Below are 27937 nucleotides of genomic sequence, written 5' to 3' on the forward strand. Positions count from 1 at the left end.
GGGTTTTGTACAATGGAGAGAAGACCCCCACCGCCAGCGCCCTCTGGTGGCAAAGTTGATGAACATACACAAGCTGTGGAGGAGGGTGAAGAGAGAGAAGGTGGTTGTCATGGCAACACTTCTTACTCCAGGTAGATGTCCTCGGTGGGGCAGGCGTACTCCAGATGCTCCTGGTAGTACTCCTGGAAGGCTCGTCTGCAGACAGACAGACACACAAGGTTATGACCAAACAACTCCTATTACAATAGAGACAGCAAAAAAAAAAACAAATAAGACACAAGAAAACAGCCGTCCACATCTAATCTTCTGGTAATGACAGATTTAGCAGAGTCATGCTCTGTCTCTCAGGGGAAGTCTGGGCAGTGCAAACGGACAGAGCGTATAGTAAACATAAAGCTAGTTCAAATGCAGAACCACAGCCACTGAATGGTTTTTCTTTGTTGAATCTAATGAGGATAATTGCTTTTCAAAGCTTCTGTCTTTGTCATGTGGATTATGTCTATTCCGCAGACAGAAGGGCATGAGCAGCTGATGAATGGAACTGTTGTGCCCATCTCAAGCTCCGCTCCCCCTCGCTCCGTCCAGAGACAGTGAACTATCAGCATCTTTAATTATTCAAACCCAATATGCCTGATTCAGACAAAGATTAACAAGACTGAGTCTGCAATCATTATTTAACCTCTGAGACACACACGCGCACGCACGCACGCACGCACGCACGCACGCACGCACGCACACACACAGACACAAATGAGATTCAGGAACAAAACACTGTCTCAGCAGGAACCTGGTTCAATACTTTATAACACCATCCTGTCTGTTTTCTCACTGCTCTCTTCTCCAGCTATACAGCACTTGAAAGTGCTTGGTAGAGAAGATGCACTTAGGTCAGGTCTTTCAGATCAGCAGACTAGGATAGGAAGTCATAGAGATTTTGAGACTACAGCTAATTAGCTGGTGTTGTTTCTGATATGTTTTTTTTTAATTATTGCTGTAACGCATAGCATTATACAGTTTGTTGACAGTGTAAGTTAGGTATGTAAAAGTTGACTTGGCTACCAGTATGACAGACTAACAAAAACACAAAATAGGTGTTTAAACGTGCTTCATCAACGATCTAAAATTATTGCTCTGCCTCTCTGTGTATATCTATACAGGGTAATTTATATACTGTACTGTTGACTCACCCAACACACTCTGCTACACGCCGCATTGACTCCTGGGATACAAACACATGGCAGGCAAATCTGTTCAGCATGGGGTGCTTAGTGATGAAGCCAAAGTAGCTGCAGAGAGAAGAAAACAATATGATGCAACCCGTCGGATGCTACACACTCCACACAGGAGAGCAGCAACAAGGAAAACCTGTGTGTTTGTTTACCAGTTGTTCCTCGGATGGCATCCACAGAACGAGATGTTCTTCATCTGGAAGAAGTGACTACACCTGTCAAACTAGAGATGCAGAGACAGAAAAGGAGAGAGAGAGAGATGAAGAGTTGTAATGGAGTCTGCCTTCACATTCTGAAGCTGACTGTATTCATGGCCAGATCCGCCTTCTTTATGTTAAACCCCATTCCTTACATCTAATTATCCTTTTCATCCACCCTGCAAGCATAGGACTGTTTGACAAAGGAGTCCACTGCTGTATTCATGCCTTCCCTGTTGTGTTGTGCTATATGGTCTTATTGTGCTGACTGTACACTTTTGAACAATGCCTGTATGATGCAAATTTTCTGAAAGGCAGCAAGGAGGGAGTTTACATCCAGAAAGCTGTCTTGTATACATGGTAGGACAATGAAAAAGAAGATACCCACACACTATATAATGCTTCAATTTTTCAACCAGCTGAAATAAACCATAAGCAGAGCATTAATCCAATATGTGGGTATTCTAAAGGGATAATTGACTGATTGATCCATTGATTGATTCATTCATTCATGCATTCATTTGCCCTCACCTCGTCGAGAGTGTCATATTCATCCTCCAGGCTCATGATCAGTTTAACTCCTTGCAAGCTAATCTCCAACTCACACAGAGAAGGGGGTCGCACATGCACCGTCCGTTTCCTCGATATCGCAATCTAACAGACAGAAAAAATATTTATGATAATGATGATGCATCGGTGCGATGCATCTGTGTGTACGTGTGTGTGTTTGTGTGTGTGACTATGTGTGTGATTTGATCTTTTCCACTTAGCTTACCTTCTGCATGGCAGCACAGAGAATGCCGTTGCCTTGGTGATAAGGTACCTCTACAGAACCCAAGAACTGAACGCTGAAAGTCTCGATCCATGCTGGGTTCCTCTTCACTCCTACAGGATGTAGTATACACACACACACACACACACACACACACACCCAAACAACGTGAAATTCTTCCTTCATTTATAATGAGACAAACTACTTCAAAGTTGCAAGAGAAAAGCCAGAAAAGTGTCTCTCAACTCACCCATCAACTCCTTCGACTGGCCTATGACCTCGTGGGCGTAGAAGGCAGGGAAAATGCCCCTCTCCCCTGTCCGCATGTTGTAGCCTCTGTACCAGTAGTCATCCTCCTCCTCCTCCACGTACAACGGATCATCCACATCCAGCTCCAGCTCATCTGCATGTCTGGGAATGAACCTGCAGAGGGCAGCAGAGAGAGAGAGAGAGAGGGAGAGAGAGAGAGAGAAAAATCGATGAAAACCATCTCCGTTACAGTTGATATCGCGTCCTTACATGATATCCTAACAGCTGACCCAGTGCAGTGATTTGTGCACTGGGTCAAACTGGACGAGTACTCTTGGTGGCTGGGTAACGTAAGAACCCTGCAGACAGTCATCCAGAGAAAGATGGTGGGATGGGGGGAGGGAGAGAGCGGAGACAGGGGACTATAAATGATGTCATGGGGGATATGGTTACTGAAAGAGGGCTGCGGTAGAGAGAATACACTCTCATACATGACACACACACACACACACACACACACACACACACACACACACACACACAATGCGACAGACACAGGTGGTGGCTGATGTGATTATTACTGGCCACCCTGCAGCAGCTCTAGGAGCACAGCTGTAGCTAGGACACCTGCCCTCCTCCCTAACATCATTAGTGATTCACCATGGCTGCATGACCCTTACAGCACACTGAAAACCATGATCGCTTAAAGGAGTATTGTTGTGTTTATCTACACATAGACTATTCCAAAAAAATCACCAAATCATTACTACAAAAGTGTTGATCTATTACTTTTTGCAGTTGTTATATTTTATTACTCTGTCTTTTTCTGGCTTTTTTATGGGAGCCACTACACAGCTCTTTTGCTGTATTATAATAATAATAATGCAGTACATTATTGATAACGACAACACGTAGGGTGTCTTACCTGTAGACTGCCCGATGTGTCTGGTCCCTTTCCTCTCCGTTGATGGTACAGGAGAAAAGTCCAAAGGACTCTGTGCCTGCACAGGTAAGAGACATGGACTGTGAGGTGAGTGACACCAACAAGACTGTTTCAGTGCCCTTAAAAGTTCCTTTTTCAAATCAAATCAAAAGTTAAACATCCCACATAATAAGTCACTGAATGAATTTCCAGATGTTGCTTTGTTTCTTTATCTTTCCTTAACCTCTTATTTGTTAGGGAATATTTCTCGAGTAAACTTTCCCTGAGACAGCCTAAATGAAAGCTAATTGGATTTGTCAAAAGAGAAATGGCAATGAAAGCCTTTGTAATAAGCCTTTCATTATGCAAATCAGCATTAGTTAGGGATGTGAATCTCTAAGCGAGAGCACTGATTGATGATAGATGTCCTGGGAAGCAGAGCCCTCCCATAGGTCTTGTGTGGGCTCCCTGCCATATTTAGCTCACGTGTTCATGCATCATGCTGACAGTGCTGAGCTAAATCCTAATATATTCATCCTAAGGACCCTGAATTGATAACATTAGGGATGATGCTGCCTTCTGGCTCATGACCTATAGAGCCATCCCACATTATGCAAGCTGATGTAAGCTCTTTTTTTCTTTTCCAGCAAGGTGCAGTTTCTAAGTGGTCCTTGCGTCTGACTTACTGGAGGAACGGGAGGTGCTGTTGACGAACACATTGAGGAACTTCTTGGAAAAGGGCAAGTCAGCCTCGGGGGAGGAGTCCTCAGAGGAGCTCAGCAGTTCTGGTCTCACCTCCTCATCACCACGGCTGTAGCCCACCTCTCCCGTCCCCAAAGGCTCCTCGTCACATAGCGTGGACAGCTCGCTGTCGTCACTCAGAACGGAGGTGCACCTGAGAGGACAATTGTCCAGACATGTCAGTTACACATCTGAACTTGAGGTTAGGGGAGACTGTTTGACTTACTAAGTGAAAGTGGATTTCTAATTAACAAAGATTTACAGCTATTTAAAAAGGTTGCTTTTGGTTATCTTATACAGGTAGGAATGATAGTGCAAATAACAATATACCATTATTTCTGCTCACTTTAAAGACAAATACAAAGAACTATTTTCTGTTTGGGATCATAATACTATTATCCTACAATGTGGCCATGACATTATTTCTGTTACTATCCTGTATTTATGTTTTATACACTTATTACAGTAGTTATACTGTCCGTCCATCCTTGCCAGGGCATACCTTCTGAGGCTGACCAGCTCCAGTGTGGTATTCTCATCCACCACCAGCGTGTACTTCATGGAGTCGTAGGCCAGTCCTTCATCATCATTCTGCTGCCTCAGAGCCAGGTCTTTTTCACACAGTGGGAGGTCCTGGTCAGACAAGGGAAGGTTATGCACGCTCTCATCAATGGGCGGTGAGCTGTCCAGATACAGGTCACTACCCCTGTAGGACGACTGCTTCCTCAAGTTGTCCAGGAATGGAGAAGAGTCCTCCTCTTCCTCCTCTTCGTCATTGTCCGTGGAGTAAGTGAGGCTGAAGCAGCGGTTGGTCTGGGCGGTGGGGATGTCCAGTGTCAGGCTGTGTTTGACCTCGGTGATGCGCTCAAGAGAGGCTGAGGAGCGACTCGCTGGCCTGGGCTCTGTCTCTCGTCCTTCGTCCTTGTCGCTGACCACGCTCTCGCTAAGGCTGGGCGAGTCCAGCTCCTTCCTCCTCTCCAGCATCATCAAGTCATTATTGGGCTCTGTGGCATCCTCCTCTTCATCTTCCTCCTGTCTTCTGGTGTTTTTGGATGGTTTGTTTGTGAAGTTCTTCTCAGAGTCTTTAGCAGTATAGGAGTAGTTGAAATCTGTGGTTCCCCTTCCATTGTTTACACAGCGCTCCACAATCACTGGGGCTATGTTGTCACCAGTGGGATTGCTCAAATACAGACAGGGACCAAACCTGTCGTTGCTTTTCACAACTTCTTCTTTTGGAGGCTCCGCTCTCTTCCCCCTCTCCCCTGCCTCCATCCCATCCCTTCTTAAGCCGTTACCTTCCTTATCTTCTTCCTCTGATCCCTCCATCCCTGATTTCATCCCTTGATCCTCATCATTGAAACCATCTGCCTCAATGTCTGAGGATGGCGAGATGGTATCAGACACAGAGAGCTTCCTCTTAAAGCACTCCTCAGGACAGCTGATTGGGTAAGAGCCCTCTGAGATCATCTTGTTGACTAGGTTGCTAAGCAACCAGGGTGAGTCTGAGTTCTCGCTCAGCTCGTCTTCACTCTCTGACTCTGAGTCTCCCTCACTGGTTCCATCATAGTCGTCGGAACTGGGCATTAGCCTGGGTCCCACTGGCAGGTAGAAGGAGCGTTTGAAGCTCTCCAGGCTGTGGTCTGGTTCTATCTGCAGTACCATCTGTCTGGACAGGCTGTCCTCACAGCGTTGGGCTGGAGGCAGAGTCTCATCTGGGTCAGCCTGGTGCTCATAGGACAGCTCATCATCCACACTCTGTAGCCCCATCAGAGCCTGACCATCATCATAGGGCTCTGGGGGCAGGATGGGTGAGTCAACAGGGGATGGGGTAGCTAGGGTGGGGGAAGGTAAAGGCGATGGAGATGGCAGAGGAGACCGTTCTAGGAGCAGAGAAGCTTTCAGTCCCACGATGCCACTGTCCTGCTCTAACTCTGTGTCTGGGTCCAGTTCCTGGTCTGATGTAGGCGAGCTGGCCTCCTCAATGGAGTTGGTGAGGTGAGAAGAGCGTCCACTGCTACTGTCGTCACTGGTCAGGTCTAGCTCTGTCTCTGAGATGGAGGAGATCATGTTGGAGACCAGAGGACCTTCGCAAGCAAACGCTGCCTCCAGTTCCCCCTCAATGTCAGAGTCGGACCCTGGAGAGCTCAGGTCCTGGTCCTGGTCTGAAGTCACATAACCCCGCTTGGTGTTCATATCCGCTATCCCCGGGTCTGAGGATGGAGAGGTGGAGTCATTTGCCGCTGCCTCAATGGCTGCGGCTGCCGTGGTGTCTGAACTGTTGGAGTGGTCGAGAGCATCGGAGCGACTGGAGGACATGTAGCTAGAGAAGGAGGCGGGCTCAGAGGGCTCAATGGAGGGGAACTCCACGTATGATGAGCCATGATTCTCCTTACACACCATATCATAGGTCTCCTTACACATGAACTCCACCTCAAAGTCCTTGTCCAGCTCCTCGTCAGACAAGGGTGTGTCGGCGCCGTCGTTGGCCCCGATGGGCGCAGTGGACGACAAGCAGTGACTGGTTCCATCTGGGTCTAGGTCATTCTCCGGATCCATTCCCGACTCACTGGTGACTGTGTAGGTGTCGTTGGCACGCCGGTTTGAGTGTTTGTGGTTGTGGTCGCTGTTGAGGTCATGGTCCACCTCTGTGTCCGAACACTGGGAGTGCTCGTCTACAGAAGGTACTCTGGACGGTTGAATGGGAGGATCGGTTTTGGGCTCAGTGACATCACCAGAGCATGGGTGGGACTTATGTTGACCAAATGAACCTGCGAGAAACAAAGGTGTGGAGAAACAGGGAGGGGATGAAAGAATGAGAAAAGGGGATGAGTAAGTAGAGGATGCAGCAAATGCATGAGGAGAAAGGAGACAAGTCGTGAGGGAAAGACAGTGTTGAGGGAGCCAGACCAGGTAGGGTAATGAGAAAGGATACAAAGTAATGAGAGAGTAATGAATAATGAGAGAGGGTGTAGGAAGGGAGAGAAGAGATTAAGTAAATAAAAAATAAGTTTATAGTTCTTAGTCAGTGGAGAAAGGATGGAGGATGAACAAGAAACATATTGTAGATATAGAGAGCTCAGCAAACTATCCTGCATTAGAAATACACTAATTTTGCTGAACTTTTATATCATTAAACTAGTCTAATCCACATCACATCACTGCATTTCACATCACGACACTACACGACACTCATGTTAATGGGATGAACTCTGAACTTGGAGGGTCGGCCATTTTGTTACCGTATTCGGGCCTCTCCCGCCTGTTGCCCTCCATGTCGCAGAGGAGGGGCCTGTGAGGGGACTGGGTGCGCCCGCCCTCCCCTGCCTGTTTTGGGGCAGTACCTTTGCTCTGGGACCCTGGAGCCTGGGAGACTGGAGGGGCTGGGCATTGGCCTGTCACATGGCTGCCATCCTCCAGACACGAGTGGGTTGGAGACAGACGGCCTGGAAGCAGAGCAGAAACGTATTTTATAATTCACCATGCGTAATAACTCATAGTAGCTGAGCTTCTTTCTAAAAAAAAAAAAGCAGCAGTAAACATATTGTTCCCCATAAACTTTACAGTCCCCTTCTGGGTCAAGCAGTAAATAAATTAAAACGCCTTATGGGGAAACTGTTTTTCAATAAACTTAAAATGCTGAAAAATCCAATATTATGTACTTTGATGGCCTTGGAGGTAAATTTGTAGAGCTGATATGTGCACCAAATTTCATGTCATTCAAACCTGCAGTGTGGGAGATATAACTGGTTATTTTGACCTGTGGGATTGCAGTGTCCCACTTGAGCCAAGCAGTGTCATTTTCTCTGAATTTTCATCAAAATTGGATTAATATTACTAGTGACACATGGATCAATAATATAAATACTGTAGTGCCTTCCCTTGGGTAAGATATTGCACATGACATATGGATGAAAAACAAATAATGTTGTAGCGCCCCACTTGGGCTAATCAGTGTAACTTTGAAAATACTGGAACGCAGCGATGTGATGAACCATATCCTCACGTTTCGTCAAAAACTGATCAGTTGTGTCTGAGGTATCGTGTGACAGATGGACAAATTAATGAATGAACAAACAAACAAACCAACAACCAACAGAACAGAAACCGAACTACAGTCCCCACCCAATTTCACTATGGGCAACAATAACTAATCCTGTCCTCACCTTGCGAGGCAGGGTTGCGCAAGGAGTCCTGCCAGCTTCCTTTCTTTGGGGATAGACTGCTGTTGTTGTTCAGTGAGTCCTGGTGAGAAGAGAGAGGGAGGCATTTAACAAGCTTGTATGGGACAATTACAGAGTGCAGGGATTGCCTATTTATCTGTGTTTACTGAGTGTTTACAGGATGTTACAGGCTACTTACTTGTGACACAGCAGTAGTGAGGTTCAGTGTAGTGGGTCTGCTCTTTAGAGTACCAAGGGTAGGGGAGAGAGGAGGCGAGGCCGAGGGGGAGGGAGGCGCATCAGGATCGACCTCCTCTTCATCTTCCTCCTCCTCCTCATCCTCCTCGTCCTCATCGTCAATCATCTCAAACTCCTGGAAGTCATCCTGGAAGGAGCAGACTGGGTGGTGCATCTCATTCTTCTCCAGAATGAGAGAGTCCTGAAGGAGAGAGAGAGGGAGAGAGGGAGAGAGCGAGAGAGTTAGGAATGGTGGATGCAGGATGTGTGAATCAATACAGGGCAGAGATGAAAAAAAAGGATGTTCTCTGCTTTTATACTCTGTCAGCAGATTTCAAAGCATGGCCACACTACTGAAGCATCTTTGGCTCTGACAGCAGAGGAGAAGCTACTGGTAGTGAGCCAACTCAAAGGTAAAAACACCCGTCGTATACCTCTGTTTTCATTTAAAAGCTTAGCTGTGAACAGGCCTTTCTAAGAGAAGAACAGAACTGGAGAACTAGGAGAGCTCAGATGGACAGCATGCAACACATGTTCTTTGATTACACAGCGGGGAATCTAAAACATAGAACACACACACACACACACACACACACACACACACACACACACACACACACATCAAAGTACTGCAGTAGGCTATGGCTCAGGTGAATTACCCACTCTGCAACAGAGTGCATATAAACAGTCAGAGTAGATTCTGCTGATCTCTTACTTTCTGCAGCCTCCGGTTGTTTATGTGTGTGTGTGTGTGTGTGTGTGTAGTGTACAGATGACAGTAAAGCTAAGTGTAGCCTTCAGCAGTGTTTTGAATACCTCAGTGTGTGAGGATAAAGGTGAAAGTAGGAAACAGTAAAGGTACTTAATACCAACTAACCCAGCAAGAAACCCTGCAGAGGGTAGAAAAATGGAGCAGCCCTGAAAGTGGACTGGTCAGAAGAGAAAGAAGAAGGAGCGAGAAGGAGTGTGTGTATGAAAGACAAATGAAAGAAAAAGGTAGGAGGGGTGGTGAAATGAAAGTGGATCAATAAAACCTCTCGGGTTTCAGCTGGTTTACAGGAAAGTGGTGCACTAAATGATTTTGTCTTATAGACCACATGCATCAGTGTGAGTGCGTGCACAGAAACGGGCATTTATGCATCTGTGTAGGTGTGTGTGTGAATATGTGTGAAGCCTTTATGCCTGTCAGACAGATACAAGATATATTGATGGAGTGGTTGTCTTGAGGCCTAAAAGAGCTTTGTATTCTGCAACAGTATACTTCTCAACACAAGCACTACCAGCTAAACATCAGTAATTACAAGAAATCAGAAATAAATTTGCCTACTGAACTGATTACTGACTACTATAAGGCACAGTCACTCATATAACTGTGACGACAAGTTGTATTAACTGCAATTTATGATTAACTGTAATTCCAGTACCAGGTGTTGGCTAAAGAGTGGTCGAATGGTAAAATAACAGAAATCTCCCTGAGGTTCTCTCTTCTTTATTCATCTCTATGGAAGCTATAGTACAAGCAAACAGCAACAGTTACAGCACACCAATACCGCCTCATCCCCACTCTGAATTTGACAGTGAGAGCACAGGGATTGAATTCTCTGCTTTGCATTTTGAACAGCACAGCAGTTTCTCCGTTTCTCCAGCTCAGTCTTTTAATGGCGGCATCAAAGCTTGCCCTCTCGCCCTCTCACCCATCCACCTGACACAATACTGCTGATGCCTGGTAAAGCCTCTTAATGCCATAGCAACAAAAATCAACACTCAATCTATAGACATGTGCACATCAACCAGAATCCACGTGAACATGCAGCAGCACCTACTTCCCTGTGCTTTTACTGTTGATGTGTGATCAGGTATTTTGCCATTTATCATAATGAGTCGTGCGTTGGTGAGTGAAGAGATGCTTTGTAATCTATCATTATCTGTCACTAGATAAGCATTCTCAGTTCAAAATCTACTGCCGCAGCATTCTCAACGCTCTATTCTCAAACTGACCCATTATAATACATCATTTGGGACATGTGGGACCTATAATTCCTTGACAGTGTAAACATCGATGAGGTCGTGAAAAAGCCACATCTGTCTGAGAGAAGAATCTGCACTGTGATGAGACAGACAGGCAGGCAGGCATGGAGAAAAAGAGAGAGCGCCTATAAATAAGAGTGTTGTCGCCGGGTGAGAATCGATCCCCACGGTCTCCAGTTCCCAAGGACACCCCATCCAGCCCCGTGACTGTCCCTCCTCTTTCACCCGGCGGACTTACGCAAGCACTCTCTTCTGCTGACAGGGGAGGTGTTGTGAATGAGTTTAGCCCTCGCACACGCTCGCAAGGATAGGAGAGCATAACTGCGCTCCATGGAAATGAAATTAGTCTGAAGTCAAACTGGTATTCCTTGCATCATACGCAGACACACTCATACACATGCAGACATGTGTACTGGCACACACACACACACACACACACGCTCATGCATTATTCACGTTCTCTCAATAGCTCTCGTTACAAGTATTAACATATGCATCAGTTTCTGCTGTACAACACTAGCTCACTAGTTCAGTGACCCTGAACACTGACCAGTTTGTCAGGAGACACTGGGAGAGGTGAGCAGAGCAGCCTTTTGATCTCTAATTAGCGGACCGAAGGCTTGTTCAGCGTGGCTAATGCTACAGCTATTAACTCTGCTGCCTAAGATCAGAAGATAGTGAGACAGCAAGCTCGTCAATGATTGCACAGCACCGCCCTCAGCAGCGGGGAGAGAAGAAGCTTTGGTAGCACTGGGGCCGTCCGGCTGACGGAGGAAAGCACTGGACGGATGAGATGAGGATATAGTCCTCAAGTCAACACTGGCTGCAGGGCTTTGCATGGCTGAAGACTGCTGAGAGTGAAGAGGATGCAGGGAGGCTGGGAATTAAGTTTTACTTCAAGATCTAACAGGGAGCTGGTCAACAGAGAGCAGAGTCTAGCGCAGCTGTTACGAACATAAGGAGAGCTGCCCAGCATCCTCACAGAGACACTGAAACATACAGCTGTTGAATGAGCATGAATGTAATGCTGCCCTTACACTGTAGAAGTGAGCGTTACCTGTTCCCCTACGCTGTGGATTTAGACTGAGGTCACGTGGCAGTCAGTTGTTTGGCTGGCTGCTATGTTTTGGCGTGGCTCACTATCAACAGCTAGATTCCTGGATACACATGCTAGCTGGTGTCAGGCTCCATTTACTGCTGCAAAGCCTTTACTTGTAGTGCTTTTGTAGAACACTCAAGTTGAACTGTGATGATAATAATAACAGGACAAAGAGGGACAGGATTTGTCTATATTCTTTTACATCTGTTTTTTTGCATTTAGCTCCTACCCACATCGGCTTTCACTACCTGCATAAAGGAAAAGAAGCAATTATGTCCATATGCCCATATCATCACCATCATCACAAATGTGGCATTTGTTTTGTTTTTGTGAAGACATTGTAAAAATGTCTGTGTGCATGTACTGTATATGCGTGTGTGTGTGTGTGCATGCTAAGGTCTAAAGCCCATTCACCAAATGCAGCACATGAGATTTACGCTGGGATATATGAGAAATGTTGATTAGCTTAGTATTGATCGAGACCACCTAGTGAGAGATGGCCCGAGTAAATAGCCTCCATCTATCAATGACGTAATTTTGTTTCTGTAAATCTCCCCGTTTTAAACCCACAGTAGAGCCACAGCTGAGGCGCAGGCACCATCGCTCTGTCACATCCTGAATAATGCATGTGCGCATGGTGTTCAATCAGGGCTCAGGGGGAGCCAGAGATGGATATTAGGGAGAGACGGGAAGTGGAGAATCAGGGGCGATAAGGGGGAGGCAGAAGGCAGCAGGGTGTGTGTGTGTGTGTGTGTGTATGCCAGACTGTCAAAGGAAAAATACAGAAACAAAGAAGGGAGGGGCTCTTGCAGTCTTTTCTGTGCATGTTATGTTGATATGCTGGCTTAAAAAATATTAAAGGTCAAGGAAAAAAAACAAAAAACACATCACACGCTTGAAAACACATTGTCAAACTTAACCTCCAATGACATGACAGAGCGTATGAAAGGACAGCTGGAGCCAATATTGCCATAGCAGTTTGACATTTAGCCAGCAATTAGATCTCCTCAGAGATGGAAGAAACAGACATTGATAACAACTCCATGTGAACGATCTCTAATTGCCTGTCTTTGGCTCTGGGAAATAAACTGATTAAAATTCTAACAAATGACATAATAAACCAGTTTAAGGCTCTGTGTGTGTATGTGGTGGTGGTGGTTACTGTGTGCACACACGTTGTTGTGTGTGTGTGTGTGTGTGTGTGTGTGTATTTGTTAGTGCGCTGTTCATATGAATCTTTGTGGGCATGTCACAAGGGTTAAGTACTGATCTAAAAGGGTTATGCAGATTAAGACCCGAACCCCATAACGAATGGGAATTAATCAGAGCTGGGGATTGGGGCCGGAGGATAATCTCACTGTTTAGATTGGCTGTTCTTCCTAAACTTCAAAGACATGCTGTCCGATGTGACCGAATCGTACTGACATAAAAACCCAAAGCCACTCTCATCATCTCTGTGTTATCGCGCAGAAAGAGACTGCAGCGCACGGCGTGAGGGAGGGATAACTGCTGATGATGAGCTGACAAAGTGTCACCCACCCTACTGACACATGCATGATCAAATGAATACACACATGCACACTCAGACAAACACACACACACATACAGAGGGCACCCTTGGCCTGTGCCCATGCTCTATAATCCAGTGTGTTTGTGTGTGTGTGTCCCTCCAATGTCAACAGGATTACTACCTCTGGGCAGTGATGTAACCTAACAAGGACCGACACTGTCTCTGCTCTGTGCTTCCTTGTCTGTGAAGTGAGCAGTCAGGGATTCTGTGGGTGTATGTGTGTGGATGTGTGTGTGTGTGTGTGTGTGTGGTGGTGGTGGAGGGAGGGGGGTCTGAAGTTTTAGAAAAGGTTCCATTCTCACATGCTACACAAACCAGCTTTGTTAGAAGAGCTTTGCTAGCGTCCATTGTATAAATATAGCTTGGGTCCTTTCTCTTTTGTTGGTGGATTAATGGTGGAGGAAGCAAAAAAAATAATATCAAGCACAGATTTATGTCATGAGCTTAACCCTCGGAACCAACCCTCTATCAACTAAATCCCCATTTCCTAGTCACCTCGGGCAGAGGAGTGAGAGTGAGAGAGAGAGAGAGAGAGAGAGAGAGAGAGAGAGAGTCAGGGAGGGGAAGCTGGAAGAGGGGGGATGGGGAGGAAAGAGGTGGCAGAGAACGAAGGAGGAGGGAATCTGAGCTCTGTCTCCGAGCAACATTCTGCATAGCAGGGAGGGAAGGGAAGACACAGAGAGGGAGGGAGGGAGGGAGAGAGGGAGGGAAAGACAGAGGGAGGGAAGCAGGTTGTCTCTGCATAGCAGCAAACTGCACTGGGTCACCCACCCTCTGCTGCAGCCGTGGCTCCAAGCCACAAGCATAAAACATTTACATCCCACAGGATCGAGAGAGAGAGAGAGAGAGAGAGAGAGAGAGAGAGAGAGAGAGAGAGAGGGGGAGAGAGAGAGAGAAGGGAGAGAGAGAGAGAGAGAAGGGAGAGAAAGAGAGAGAGAGAGAGAGAGAGAGAGAGAGAGAGAGAGAGAGAGAGATAATAGTTTTCAGAAATAGTGTAATTTAGGTTTAAGCTGGTGGGATGTGGGATAATACAGCTAATGACTCAAGTATTTGCATATAACACTTTAATAAGATGTTTAGGGGAAGTGCTGGAAAGGTTTTATATCACATGCTGCCAGGGAAATGAGGTATTTAGTGAGCCTGTTTCCACAGATATGTGTGATCCTGGGTAAAGGGGACGATCAGAAGGAGTGAGTGCTCCACCTGAGTGCTCCACTCTGCTTCAACAAAGCCACATTTCTCATTTTGTCCCTGCGTTCAAGTCCTGTTAATTATAATATGGACGTCTGGGGCTCTAAGCTGATGGTCATTAATGTAATGACTGCAATACTGGTAAGCTTGGTACAAATAAAAGCCAGAGGCTACAGAGATAGATAGCCATATGCAAATGGACGCTCTCATCTCTACGGGCTACAAAGGAGGTCAATCTGTATCTTTCTTTCTGTCTCTCTCTCTAGCTCACACTTTGCTTCTCATTTTCACTCTAGCTTGCTTCCATGTTTCTTTCTTCATTGTCTGCCATTTCTCTGCCTGTCTCACACACCTGCAAGTTACTATTAACCCACCGTGATGAGCTAGTCACCCATAGCAACTGGAGAGGAGCGACAACAGACAGACAAGCTGTGCGTCTGAATATAAATGTCAGCAATGTCAACCATTCAAATGAATGGTTAGAAGTTATACATACAGTATAAATTTGCAAACATTGAAGTGTGTGTGAGTGTGTGTGTGTGTATGTGTGTGTGTGTGTGTGTGTGTGTGTGTGTGTATGCATATGTTTGTGTGTTCACATAGAGTATACAAGACAAGACAGGGTGCAAGAAAAAGTAGGAAAAAAGAAATAACAAAACAGAAGACAGCCTCACCTTCTCATACGGATCAGAGTCATAGTTGAGTCCAATCCCACAGTCATCTGTGATTTCAGAGAGATCTTCATCATCAAACTCCTCCAGGCTGATATCGTGGGCTGGCCTGGAAATACACAAGAGACATTATATTCACTGCATAGTGTACACATGAACATCCACTGATATCTACGCCTGTTTCATCAATGGACCTTCCAGAGGGGAATTTCTTCTGATTTATGCTCACACAGTGAGCTGTGGCCCTGGGGAAGCCTGCTCTAACTTATGGCCTGTCACTGTCTAGCTGGGTCTTAGCCTCATGTACTAGACACAAGCAGCCACACAAACACCAACACCCTCTAGCTTCTGTTGCCTAAGAACGATTCCTAGTGAAGTGCTGACGTATACGTTCCCTTTGATTACCATATGACTTCAATAGTGCTGAATAATAGCAGCTAGACAGAAAATATATAATCAAGAAAAACATTTCTAACCCAATTTTAGCTTTCATACATAAGCTATTGGCATCATACACAAAGTTGGAAGTGAATTATTTATAGCAGTAGTAGCATCTTGCTCCAGAGTTTCTGAACTACAGCGGGGAAGTATATGACTCTGAAATGAGCCGTGGTGTTCCAAGTTTTCTTGATTAGGCTCTATCTCATCTTTGCCCCATTAGTTTCAGCAGGCTCTTGGCTCTACAGCAGTCGGTTTGCAATGTGCGGGACGCAGAAGGAAATGCTGCATTGCAGCTTTCTTACTGAGAAAAGGACACTCCACACATTACCTATGGATGTTTACAGTGGACCATGCCATACAGGGACATATCTACACAATGTCATTGGTCACATGGAGCAAATCAGGACATGCTGATGCAGCTAAAAGCAGTGATAAGTGGGTCCTGGAAAAAGTCATAGCAATCAGTGTGAAATTCTCAAACACTAAAAGCCCTCCTCCCACCCCCTGCCAAGCTACTGGTCTGCTTTAATGTACAATAAGGAGCTACTCACAGACAGACAATACTGGGAAAAGGAAACCTGATGATCATACAGGAGATATTAGGGGGAGAAAGGATGTAACTGATCCTACATTATGTGGTTTGAAGTGTATGTCATCTAGTACAACAAGCCTTGGGCCTATCACTCCAGTCGCAGTTAAAGCACAGAGAATAAAATCAATTAATGGAGAGAATCAATATTTAATTCCAACTGCATGTCCTTAAACTGTATAGTTTATATAATAGCATGAGTTTCCAAACACATGGACTCAAAACATCCAATGCGAACAGAGTAAAAATAACATATTAAATATAGCCATCTAATATAAACACTATTAAAAGTTATGATTGCTGCGCAGTACAAAACTTTTTGATAAAACTGTGTGCTCAAGGCGCCACTGATATTGAAACAAAGATACAACACACCCATTTTCCATTTGTGGAAAATTACAGTAGCAAACATATTGTTAGCTTGACCTTGGTGTTGATATGTATATCTAACTGGATAAAGTGGTGTTAAAGCTGCATCATAGAGGATTTCCAATAGCATGCAGACAGAGTTTATGGAAAAACATCAGAAATCTCTTATTATGGTTTGTCTCAACTGGGACACACTTCCTGATTTGACTAAAGCTGCTTTGAACCTATGGACCTATGGACCAACTTTTTTTTTTTTTTCCAGCCAGATTCAATGTTTTTTTTAAAGCACCGCACTTTTTTCCCTGCTACTGCTTGAAAAATAGGCTTGTATGAAAATATAATAGACTTATCCATGCATGAAATCAAATGATTACAAAAAAAGAAGTCAAATTCAAAACTCATATTCCTTACGCTATACACAACATTGATTTTTTTTTTTAAATATTCACCATAAATAATGTTGAGAGGAGACAGGTTTACCTTATTTCTTCAGTTTTATTAAGACTTTTTTTTTGTCAATTGAACCATATGTATTTTTAATGATTTTTTAAACAGTGACACAAGGTTTATGGCTGTAGAGATATTTATCTCTGTAGCAGGTCTTTGATCATGGTAATTAAAGAAGCGCTAAGTAAGTACTTTACTTACAGTGCTAAATCTAGATACACATATAAATTATTCAGTATTCCCAATAGATTTTTCCATACAAGGATACAACCAAAGTTTCCCTTCCCTGTATAACATCTTATCACATTATAATTCTATAATGTGTTTTATTAAGAGGTTTGGGGTGTGTTTGCTGAGTGTCACTATCACAAGAGAGGTGGGTGGATAGGAACGGAAAAGGCGTTGAGGGTCACCCCGTCTCAACTGATAGGAGTGAATTTTCGATAAGGGTCTGGCTGATACGGGGCTAACTACTGGTATATAAGACCCGCTCTGCTCCGAGCTGAGGTGTATCCATCCAGGAGTGCAGTGTGTACAGGAGGGATCATGAAGTGTCTTGTTGTTGTGCTCGTCTGTGCGGTGCTCGCTGAGGGACTCGTCAAGTAAGAAAAAACTCTTTCTATACCTCCCTGCTCTACTTCTGTTTTGCCTCAGATGCACTCTTTCTTTATGAGAGCAAAAATTGACCTCTGACTTTGCGAGGTCCCCTAACTGCTAAGGCCAATGGAAAGTAACAATTCTTTGTGTGTTTGTGTCCTCCACACCCAGGATCCCTCTGGTGAAGCACAAGTCTATGCGTGAGGCCCTGTTAGAGAAAGGAATCCACCTGTCTTACCAGGATCCAGCTCTCAAGTACCAGCCTGATGAGTTCGCCGGCTCCGCCAACATGTACATCAATAACTACGCTGATGTAAGAAATCCACTACACCACATAACTTTCATATGCACACAGATTTTTGATCTAGGCAATAATAATAATAAACTTATGGGTTTGGCTATATCTATAACGTATCATGTCCAATAGGAGTTTCGGTGCTACACTATGCAAGCATTTAGAAATAGGACATAGCTGTGTGAGATGTCAGGGCGAATTGCAGTTAACTAACCCTGTATAAAAAGGAGTGGTCCTTTTTCCCTGCTCCTCACTGTCTGTGCCTCCACCCAATGTGTTGCCCAGACCACCTACTATGGACCCATCAGCATTGGAAGCCCCCCCCAGTCCTTCCAGGTGCTGTTTGACACCGGCTCTTCCAACCTGTGGGTGGACTCCATCTACTGCAACACTCAGGCCTGCAGTGAGTACACACCGATGTCTATATGGCAGTGGCAGGAACCAACAGGCTTCAACATGCTATAAATTGCATCATCTGTCACTTTCTTCAGAGCATATCCGCATGTGAAGCACTTTCAGATGACTTAAAGCTGCTATAGGCTGAGCTTGCAGAGCTTGCAGAGCTTGCAGAGCTTGCGGTTTGTCATCATGTTTCCAAGATTACATATTGTACATACATGGGAATTAGATATGTAATGTAATTAGAGGCATGTCACTAAGCCTTTTGGTCTTTGGGCGACATGTAGAGCTGAGTACTTGAATGCTGATAATCAAATGAATTATCAGAATGTCGAAAAGGCTCTGCAGGCATAAGGACATGTTCATATGGTACTGGCTCCAGAAATAATCCTGATCTATGCCATTTCCAGACACGCACAAAAAGTTCAACCCCCAGCAGTCCTCCACCTACTCTGCCAACGGCAGGTCTTTCTACCTGCCCTACGGAGCCGGAAGCCTCTATGGAATCTTTGCATATGACACTGTCAACGTGAGTCTAACCTCCAACTAACCAATTCAGTTCAATATTAAATGCACCTCATCAGCATTAGGGTTATAGCGTTATTATCATACAACACCGTACCATATTAGGATAATAACACCAAGTAATATCCCAGTCTTAGGTACCGAAACAGGCTAATGGCACAAAGTGGAAAGCTTACAAGGTCTTTAACTGGCTTTGAAAAATGTAAGGTCCATGTATTTCTTTAAATAAAGGAGACTTTCAATACTACGATACTGCAGAATCTTAGTTAACCTATTTTAATGGTTTTGTATTAGTTAGAGTTAGAGATACTTTATAAATCTTAAATATGTCTACAAATATCCAATTAGTAGAATCTAGTATATCTATAGTATACCAGTACGACACAGTATCATATGATTTGCTCCTCACTCATCCTATTGCTTTGTGATATGGCCCCTGTAGGTTGGCGGCATTGTGATCAACAACCAGGAGATCGGTCTGAGCACAAACGAGCCAGGCCAGAACTTTGTGGTGGCCCAGTTCGACGGCATCCTCGGCCTGGCCTACCCAAGCATCTCAGCTGGAGGAGAGACCCCCGTCATGGACAACATGATGTCTCAGAACCTGTTGCAGGCCGACATCTTCTCTTTCTACCTTTCCAGGTATTCCAAGACTACTATCAAGCAAAGCATGTACCACATATAGGACATATGTTTTAAAGCTATAACTCCAAGACGGTGAGCTGGGAGCTAAGTTGTGGTGTGTTGTCTTGGCTAGGGGAGGACAGCAGGGCAGTGAGCTGTCCTTCGGAGAAACGGACCCCAGCAAGTACCAGGGCCAGATCTACTGGACCCCCGTCACCTCTGAGACCTACTGGCAGATCGGCGTTGAAGGGTCTGAGCCTTTTATATCTCACCTACTTGGATATTTCTATTCTGTTGTTTCTCTAAGCCTATCATTCTGTGTCCTAATGTGAAATCAAGAGAAAAAACAAACTGCGTATAACTGATATGATAACTGATGTAGCATGTGCGGTGCCCCTGCAGATTCCAGATCAATGGCCAGGAGTCAGGCTGGTGCTCCCGGGGCTGCCAGGCCATCGTGGACACTGGAACCTCCATGCTGACGGCCCCACAGCAGGGCCTGGGAGACATCATGCAAGCCATTGGGGCCCAGCAGAGCCAGTATGGAATGGTAAGGCACAGACACACACACACACAGTTGCATTGGAAACAGGTGAATTTATCTAACCCCATTGGCAGATTCCTTTTACTTATTTTAAGAAAATTATGATTTTAGGATTTTTTGCAGTGCACAAGGAGACATTCTTTGGAACCTCTGAATTTCATAGCAGATATTATTCCTGTATATTCCAGGCTCGAAAGCAATTTAAAATGGCTTCCGCCCTCAGGTAGTTAAGGAAAAAAGTTAGGCACAAAAACACATGCAGTGGAAGCAATAAAAAAGAAAGCTACACCAGTATTATTATGAACAAGGATCCAACTGTGTCCTTAGATTGCACCAGTAAAAGCCATTAGGTGCAGTAGAGGTCAAGGAAACAGAGTTCACTTCTACACTAAAACTGGAGAAGACTGATGGCTAGTAACAGGTCAATGAACAAACCGGTCATCACATACAAAATAGCATTTCTGTCCCTCTCATATCTCTTTGTTGTGTTGTTCTCTAGTACATGGTGAACTGCAACCAGATGGACAACCTGCCAACTCTCACCTTTGTCATCAGTGGCGTTTCCTTCCCCCTGCCTCCCTCTGCTTACATCATCCAGGTAAGTTACGTGTATGTGTAGTGTATGCATGTGTTTCTGTGTCACTGTTTGTGTGTGTACGCCCCCTTTGTGTGCATGCCATGATGTGTGTGTGTGTGTGTGTGTGTGTGTGTGTGTGTGTGTGCGCACAATGGTTTGCACGTCTCACACCTTCTGTCTCCGCCTGCAGCACTACCAGAACGGATACCAGTTCTGCTCGGTGGGCATCACCCCCACCTACCTGCCCTCTCGGAACGGCCAGCCCCTGTGGATCTTCGGAGACGTGTTCCTCAGGGAGTACTACTCCGTCTACGACCGCACCAACAACCGCGTCGGCTTCGCCACAGCTGTCTAAGCATTACGGGTGTAACCTGACCACGACCCTAAACCTGCTCAGATAATGATGATTAAGCTTCTGTCACCCCAAACACTGTCAAACCAACATACCAGATAAATAGCTAGTCTTCAACTATTTTCCATTGCAAGATTGTATAGCAATCACTGAGGCTTACTGTAGGTATATGTGAGATGAGATATAAACAGTTCCAATTTGGCTTTAGTTTGTTAGTTGTTAATGAGACTTAAATTAATCACATGTTAATGTTGAGTGTCTTGTAAATCTTCAGATTGGAATATGCATGTAACACGGTTTTACTCCAGTCAGATCAGGATCTACAAAGAAAATCTTCACAGTTGGCTTTGTATATAGCCTATATAGAGTATAAATTAGGCTACAATATGTCCATTAAATGTCATGATTCTTGAGCACAATAAAGCTGAAAGTGTCAACAATTAATGTTTTAACGTTTCATACTTACAAATGAGCCCTTGTTATCGTAACAGCACAGGTCCTGGGCTGAGGGACATCAAAGGGATTTCTCCCTTTATAATTAAAGGTGTGTGTGTGTGTGTGTGTGTCTAATTACTTCCCTCAACTAGTGGAAAGTGGAAACCATTTTAAATTGCTTACTATCCTGGGACATACAGGCATAATAACTGTTCATAAATCCAGAGAATCCAATAAATGTGTCCTTGCATGCTGTGTGTGTTAGTGGTAAGTGTGTGTCTGCGTGTAACTGTGTGCATGAGACTGTTTGTCTGATTAGGGCAAAAGCTCATTAATGAAATGTTTGGGATTCAGCAGTGACCAGTGACTTATTTTCACCACAACATGAAATTAGTGTAAGCTCCTGATTGTGGTCTGTGGGTGTGACTGAAGCACCAAGACCTTTTCACATGGATGCACACAAAGACCACAACAGCACTTTCATTTCTGTCCAAATTATTAAAGAGTGTCTGAATATATTGTCTAAGCCAAACATGGAGAAATGAGGTCACAAATGAGCTCCTCACCGACCTCAGTCTTCAGGGAAATTGTGTGTTTGTTTGTGTGTGTGCGTGTGTGTGTGTGTGTGTGTGTGTGTGTGTGTGTGTGTGTGTGTGTTTCACTGTGGAAAAACACCACATCGGTGCAGCTGTCTCCATGGCAGCTGTCAACACACACATGGAATGAAGTCCCATGATTGGCTTGTTGGATCAAGGGATGGAGCGAGATTGAGAAATTGAGAGAGAGAGATAGAGAGGTAATAAAAAGGGTTCAGACGGACAAGGAGAGAGGTAGAAAGATGAGAAGCCCACAGCTATCCATGGGCAAAGGAAGATGTTGCCTCAATAAGTACAAGTGCTTTTGGAGAGATAAAAATCTATGTATTGTATGTATATCACCAAATATTCATCAAATGGCAATTGTCAATCAAGGGAATCACTTTAGATTGCATTATATTAAGCTTTGCTCTGACATGCTCAGATAAGGAAAATAGTGCCGATATCAACCATGTTGTGGTGCTACTAATGTACCTTGCTATCCATTTTAAAGGTGTTGCGTGCAACATTTTATGTTTCTCAAGATTAAGACTGCATTTTCTGTTTCTGTTCATGTGTTTGTTTGAAGAGCAAGAATCAGCGCCGATAACAGCCCTTGATAACAGTGAATATGCCATCCAATGAAGTGAGCTAATATCAAGTTGAAACTATGCAGTTAGAGTAGTGTAACTGGAATAAAGTTGCGTATTTCTTAGAAAGTAAAACTGGTTCCTGTTCTGTGCCTTAAAGCAGTCTCCCTTTGTGCTACAAAGCACACATTGTAAAATGCAGTGCAGAGGCTAGTAGAGGCTGCCAATCTTCTCAGCGACGGTCTTGTTTGTTTACGGTAGTTATACTAAAGTTACGTAATTACTGTGGTAACGATTTGTTGATGTTAGAATGATACACATAGCACCTTTAATATCCTCCACTCTTTGCACTCCCTTTTCATTGAGTTTGGCCTCCCCTACTGTTCCCTTTTACTGCTGTGTTTACAGACTCCATTTTGTTTGCCTGCTCATCTGCTAAGTGTTAGAGCTCTCCTGTAGCCCTGCAATGCGTGTCACAACAGAATGTGTCCCCATTTCCCCTAAACTACGAGGCCTGAGAAATGTGTGTCAGTGAAAAGTTGCACAGTCTGAATAATGTCCAGCCCGAAGGCTTTTTTCCCTGCCCTTAAACAGTGAAAATACTGACTGACCCCATATCAGGTTGTGTCCAGCCAAAAGGCCCACCACTCCTCTTTCTCTCAAACGCACATACATGCACAAACACACACACACGCTACACATGCATGCACATACACCGCTTCATTTCCCGCTTTGGTTCCCTATCCTCTTCCTTTCCCCTTCCCTCTTAAACATTTTGTCTTGTTTTGACTTGAGAACAGATGGAATCCATATTAGACTACTGAGATGCAGCCACCACTGCAGTGTTGACATCACATGTCCATCTTCCCGCTTGGTGTTTAGCCAGAGTCAAAGTGAGCGGGCAATGCCTGTCACACCGTATTGTGTACCACTCCCTGCTTATCCAGCACCGCAGTGACATGGCCCTCGCCTCACAGTCCACCTCTGCATGTCATCTTTCATAAATTATGACTTGAAGCTGGGAAATTATAGTTGGAGAGAGAACCGTCACTGTAACCGTCTCCTTGGTCCTGCAGACAAAATGCCTCCATCAAATCAGTCTCCATCTATCCATCTATGTTGCATTGTGACACATTTAACAAAATGAGAGCCCTACCTGAAGAAAGTCTGCATTAAATTACCACTCACTGGTCATATTGCTGCAATGGTGCATCCAGATTCACTGTCACTCTTAAGGTCGTGTTACCATCACCAAAACACAGCCCGCCCTCCCTCCTTACCTCTCTCTGTCTCTGTCTCTCTCTCAGACTCTAACAGATCTCTCCGCCCCTCATTTGTTCTGCCAGTTATTTTCTGTTATCTCTGATCCTGTCAGGTCCAGATCAGAGCTCGTCATGCCCGCATTTTGTCATCTGTGCTTGTCTCCTCCTCTCACACAATCTGTACACCCTGCATGCACGCGCACACAGGCAGGCACACACACACACTCACAATCACCGAGTATCCTTCCTGGTCTGAAGCTTGCGGAACTGCTCATCCTATTAAGTTAACAGGCTGCCTTTCAACCATCAGCACCTGTTTCATGATGACATCATCTTTAATGGCCAAGGGCATTTGTTGTGGTTGATACTGACTCATTCACAAGATCAATGTCCGAGGCCTTTCACCCATCATCAGTCTCCAGTAATGTAGACACACACATACACACAAAATACACACACCCAAGCACACACGTATGAGTCATGCATTTAACCTAATTAAGCACTCTCTGTTGTCTGTGTCAGATCCAAACTTGAACATGAAGCCATTGTTTTTTCAACAAAGGTAGGGATGATGCATCTGTTTGCTCATAGCGTATGATATGATGTGGATTTGGCTTCATGAAATCATCAGATGCAAAGAGAATGGTGCTGATAAACGGGAAGGATTACCATCATGCTGATGGAGAACGAATCTCGCGGATTGCATAAATATGGCCCATTTAATTCATGCTAAATGTCAAAAACATAGCTATTGAGAGAGAGGGAGAGAGAGGGAGAGAGAGAGCGCGAGAAAGAGAGAGAGGGAGGGAGAGAGAGAGAGGAAAACAGACACACAAAGAGATGGAGAGAAAAAAGAGAAAGGGAAGACAGCAGGGGGGAGGAAGAGATGGAACGCTTAAGCTAAAATGAATCTGCGTATTTGATTTAAGCCTCTTACCCCATGCTAGCCATACCCACCACCAGCACCCCCCACCTCCCTCCCTCTGCTTGACACCAACTGGCTTCAAAGAGTCGGACGGCAAAAGTGGACCATGAACTGCTAATCGAATGAGAAGCTAGCAAATAGGGAGTGGGATAGAGGGAGGAAATTCAGCAGGATGTATTCTGGAAATGTGCTGCTGCTCTGGCTGAAAATATTGACGTACTACTATTACTTAAGCCAAAATAATGTCTCAGACCAGATTGCATTAAGGCCACTGCTGCAGAAAATCTACCACACACAGCAAAAACGAGTCCTTTCATAAAATGTAATTATTGAATTCTACAGTATGGGTAGTCACTAGTATGACTCACTAAATTTTGATATTTCAGAATGTTTGATTTAGGCTTCAGTATAATGGCATACAGTGATGCATTTAATTTCTATGTACTGCTGTATGATGAAGCCTTGACAGAATAGCATCCAATTTAAATGTAGCACCATGAGCCACAGTTCATACTAATTAACTTCATCATACTCACATGTATGGTAACATGTTGTCAGTTGGTTTGTGTTGGAAGGAATATAATCCCATATTTTTCTCTTGGCAACAGAAAGTTATCATAAATTAAGGATTATCTTGATGTCAGTGTTTTCTCTTCGCAGAGTGACAAGTCTCGTTGAAGTTTGCTGAAGTTTGTATGCAGTTCCATCCTCCCTCAGTGCAGGAAAATTGTAGTCTGTGATACATTTCTATCACTCATGAGAGAAATACAGGCTCTCTGATGGCTTATGTTGTCCATTGGAAACAGGTTTGAGGTTATGTAAGGCAGATTACTGTACAAACACAGCAACACCAGTGGCTTCATCCATGAATCAGTCACACACAAGGAGACACACACACAAACGCACACACACGCACACACACAGAAAGAGAGAGAGAGAGACACACACACACACACACACACACACACACACACACACACAGAAACACAGACCTACATATACATGTTTCCAATCTCCTAAAATTCATCTTTCATATGATTTATTGGTATTTCATGCCCTCAAATTGCTGATCAATAGCTGAGGTAAACAAAAACAACTCATGACTGTGCCCATACATGCACACACACGCACGCACACACAGAAGTTTCTAAAGCATGGCTCTGCAGTCCCTCACGATGGTAGATACAACGGGTATGCGAGTTTAGATCTTACAAAACTGTGCTCATGCCTTCATCTGCCACCAGCCTCCAGCCAACGGCTGCCGTGACACACACACACACACACACACACACACACACACACACAGATATCTGTACAGTATGTTGGACACTTGACACTGACTACATGGTTTCTTTAGATATCAGTTGTTGTTGAAAACAAAAGGAGAAAGTATTGCAAGAAGATTATTATCGCATCAATGCATTTCTGCTCCTGCATTAAGATTTCTCTTGCTGGCCTTATTCTAAAAGCTGAATTGAAAAAAACAAAACAACAACTTGAGCTGGCTTTGGGGTCAGTGACATGGCATAACATAAGCAGGTCAAAAGGGTACAGAAAGAAAAGAACAATACCCTATTTCTCTGTTACAATAAAGATTATAGCATTAGCCTGGGCAGGACACTATTTACCGAAAAGGAACGACACGATGGCCACAGCTGATATGGAGTGTTTCAGGCACACAATGTGCTCTGCACTGAGGTCAGTCACTGGTAGTCATGCAAGAACATTTTGTTTATTGATCTGATATGATCTGTCCATGAGATGAAGCTATGTAACTAAATCCCAGATGAGTGCTTTGGAACTGGATTTATGAAATGCATGTCGCGCATATAAAATCCGCCTGGGCCTGGCTCACTAATATGATTGCATTCTAGAGGGTTTGCTGCTGGGACATGCGACATACAGGAGCAGATACAGAGAAACAGGGATGATGTTATGGCCTTATGCATTAGAGCAGAGAGCCTCCACTGTCCTGCATCTGAGCTTCCTGGTTCTCTAACATGAAATAACACACAAAGGTTCGTCTTCTCTGTCTTCTTTTCTTTCTTTCTTTCTTTCTTTCTTTCTTTCTTTCTTTCTTTCTTCTAAAAACAAATCACTACACAAACACAGAAAAAAACAGCTATGTGTGGATGCTTTACAGCCAGAAGTGCATGTTGTAGTATGGGGAAATCTCTAGTAAAGGAATTGTCATTATTATTATTATTATTGTTATTATTATTATTATTATTATTAATGATAATAATAAGTAGTAGTCGTATTTAGTAATAAGTAAGTAGGCCTAGCAGCAGCAGTAGCAGTAGTAGTTATTGTAGCATATAGTTAGCATGAGATTAATTCATGACGTGGAAATGATAACTAAGCCAAATACAGTGAAATCCAACATATTCCATCCGCCATAAAGAAGCTAAAATGCCTCCGGGCGAATACAGATCTGAACATTGCGGTAGCCTCCACAGAGTTTACCCTTCATTCAAGTCACACCTATTGTTGCAACATAAGACAGCTCACCAGGCCTAATGCACACGTTTAATCGATTAGACTGAAGAAATCCATGTCCTGTCTTACAGCAATAACCTTGAAGGGAATTATGTATATCACTGGTGCTGCACTGATGCCTTCTAAGGAAAAACAACTATTTATTGATGTCTGGTGACTGTTAGTAGAAACCCAGCACTCACGATCGTGCTTAGGCAAACCATGAACACTACCATAATTGTCATATAGTGTGTCGCAGAGGTCACAGGCGCTTTAAACAACACACATAGTTGTTGGGAGTGCTGTGGAGCATCATGGTTGAGCAACATGCCTGTGCTGGGGCTGGTCTCAACAGGGCGTGGGCCTCACTCACAGAGAATGCGCAAGGCGGGTGACTGACGTGACAGCTAAAAATCAATCATTTGCTCTCCCTTTTACCATTTACCCTCCATCACACTTCTCATCAAAGAGTGTATTGAGAAGATGCTTTTGTTAAACGAGCGCACCATCTCTGTGAGACAAAAACAAAACACAAACAACCAAGCCTCCTCAGCTTTGGCACCTATAGGCGGCTGTGCACTGCGCGTAGGGAGGCAGTAGCAGGCCTAGCAGGTTGTTCAAAATATCTATTACTTCCCATGGTTGGGAATTTGCGTTTTACTGCAGTCATCAAAAGACTGGTGTAGGCTAAGTCTCCATCGCCTCTCCCAGTGTCCTTCTCTCCACTGTTTCAGTGGTGCGCATCGTCCCCCATCTTTGCCCTGTCGGGTTGCATCTCTTACCTGCAGCCGGGAGGAGAGAGGGAATGGAAGGTGGAGAGGGAAAACATCTCAGCCCTGTCCGCCAT

At 44.5% G+C, this 27937-nt stretch overlaps 2 protein-coding genes across 2 annotated transcripts; one reads left to right on the top strand and one right to left on the bottom strand.

Annotated features, from left to right (window-relative positions):
- Positions 1-69: 69 nt before the first annotated feature.
- Positions 70-27937, bottom strand: mapk8ip2 (mitogen-activated protein kinase 8 interacting protein 2). The gene is made up of 14 exons (XM_071911500.2): positions 27873-27937; positions 15070-15175; positions 8470-8709; positions 8274-8352; positions 7350-7553; positions 4613-6878; positions 4056-4264; positions 3373-3448; positions 2449-2621; positions 2202-2311; positions 1958-2080; positions 1382-1452; positions 1188-1286; positions 70-195 (listed from the first exon to the last, which is right to left on the bottom strand). The coding sequence occupies exons 1-14, from the start codon at positions 27935-27937 to the stop codon at positions 123-125; spliced, it is 3894 nt and encodes a 1297-aa protein (XP_071767601.1). The 3' UTR covers positions 70-122.
- Positions 17459-20828, top strand: LOC139921279 (gastricsin-like). Its single transcript, XM_071911486.1, has 9 exons — positions 17459-17514; positions 17681-17822; positions 18090-18207; positions 18614-18732; positions 19171-19370; positions 19486-19602; positions 19755-19902; positions 20396-20494; positions 20664-20828. Exons 1-9 carry the CDS (start codon positions 17459-17461, stop codon positions 20826-20828), a joined length of 1164 nt encoding a protein of 387 aa, XP_071767587.1.

Source organism: Centroberyx gerrardi, chromosome 4 (assembly GCF_048128805.1).
Source record: "Centroberyx gerrardi isolate f3 chromosome 4, fCenGer3.hap1.cur.20231027, whole genome shotgun sequence".
Classification (NCBI taxonomy): domain Eukaryota; kingdom Metazoa; phylum Chordata; class Actinopteri; order Beryciformes; family Berycidae; genus Centroberyx; species Centroberyx gerrardi.

Coding starts and splice junctions, on each gene's coding strand:
- LOC139921279 (XM_071911486.1), top strand. CDS start 17,459: ATGAAGTGTCTTGTTGTTGTGCTCGTCTGTGCGGTGCTCGCTGAGGGA. Junction 19,371..19,485: donor TTCTCTTTCTACCTTTCCAG/GTATTCCAAGAC, acceptor TGTCTTGGCTAG/GGGAGGACAGCAGGGCAGTG. Junction 20,495..20,663: donor CCTCTGCTTACATCATCCAG/GTAAGTTACGTG, acceptor CTCCGCCTGCAG/CACTACCAGAACGGATACCA.
- mapk8ip2 (XM_071911500.2), bottom strand. CDS start 27,937: ATGGCGGACAGGGCTGAGATGTTTTCCCTCTCCACCTTCCATTCCCTC. Junction 8,353..8,469: donor TCACTACTGCTGTGTCACAA/GTAAGTAGCCTG, acceptor TCTTCTCACCAG/GACTCACTGAACAACAACAG. Junction 7,554..8,273: donor GCGCAACCCTGCCTCGCAAG/GTGAGGACAGGA, acceptor CTCTGCTTCCAG/GCCGTCTGTCTCCAACCCAC.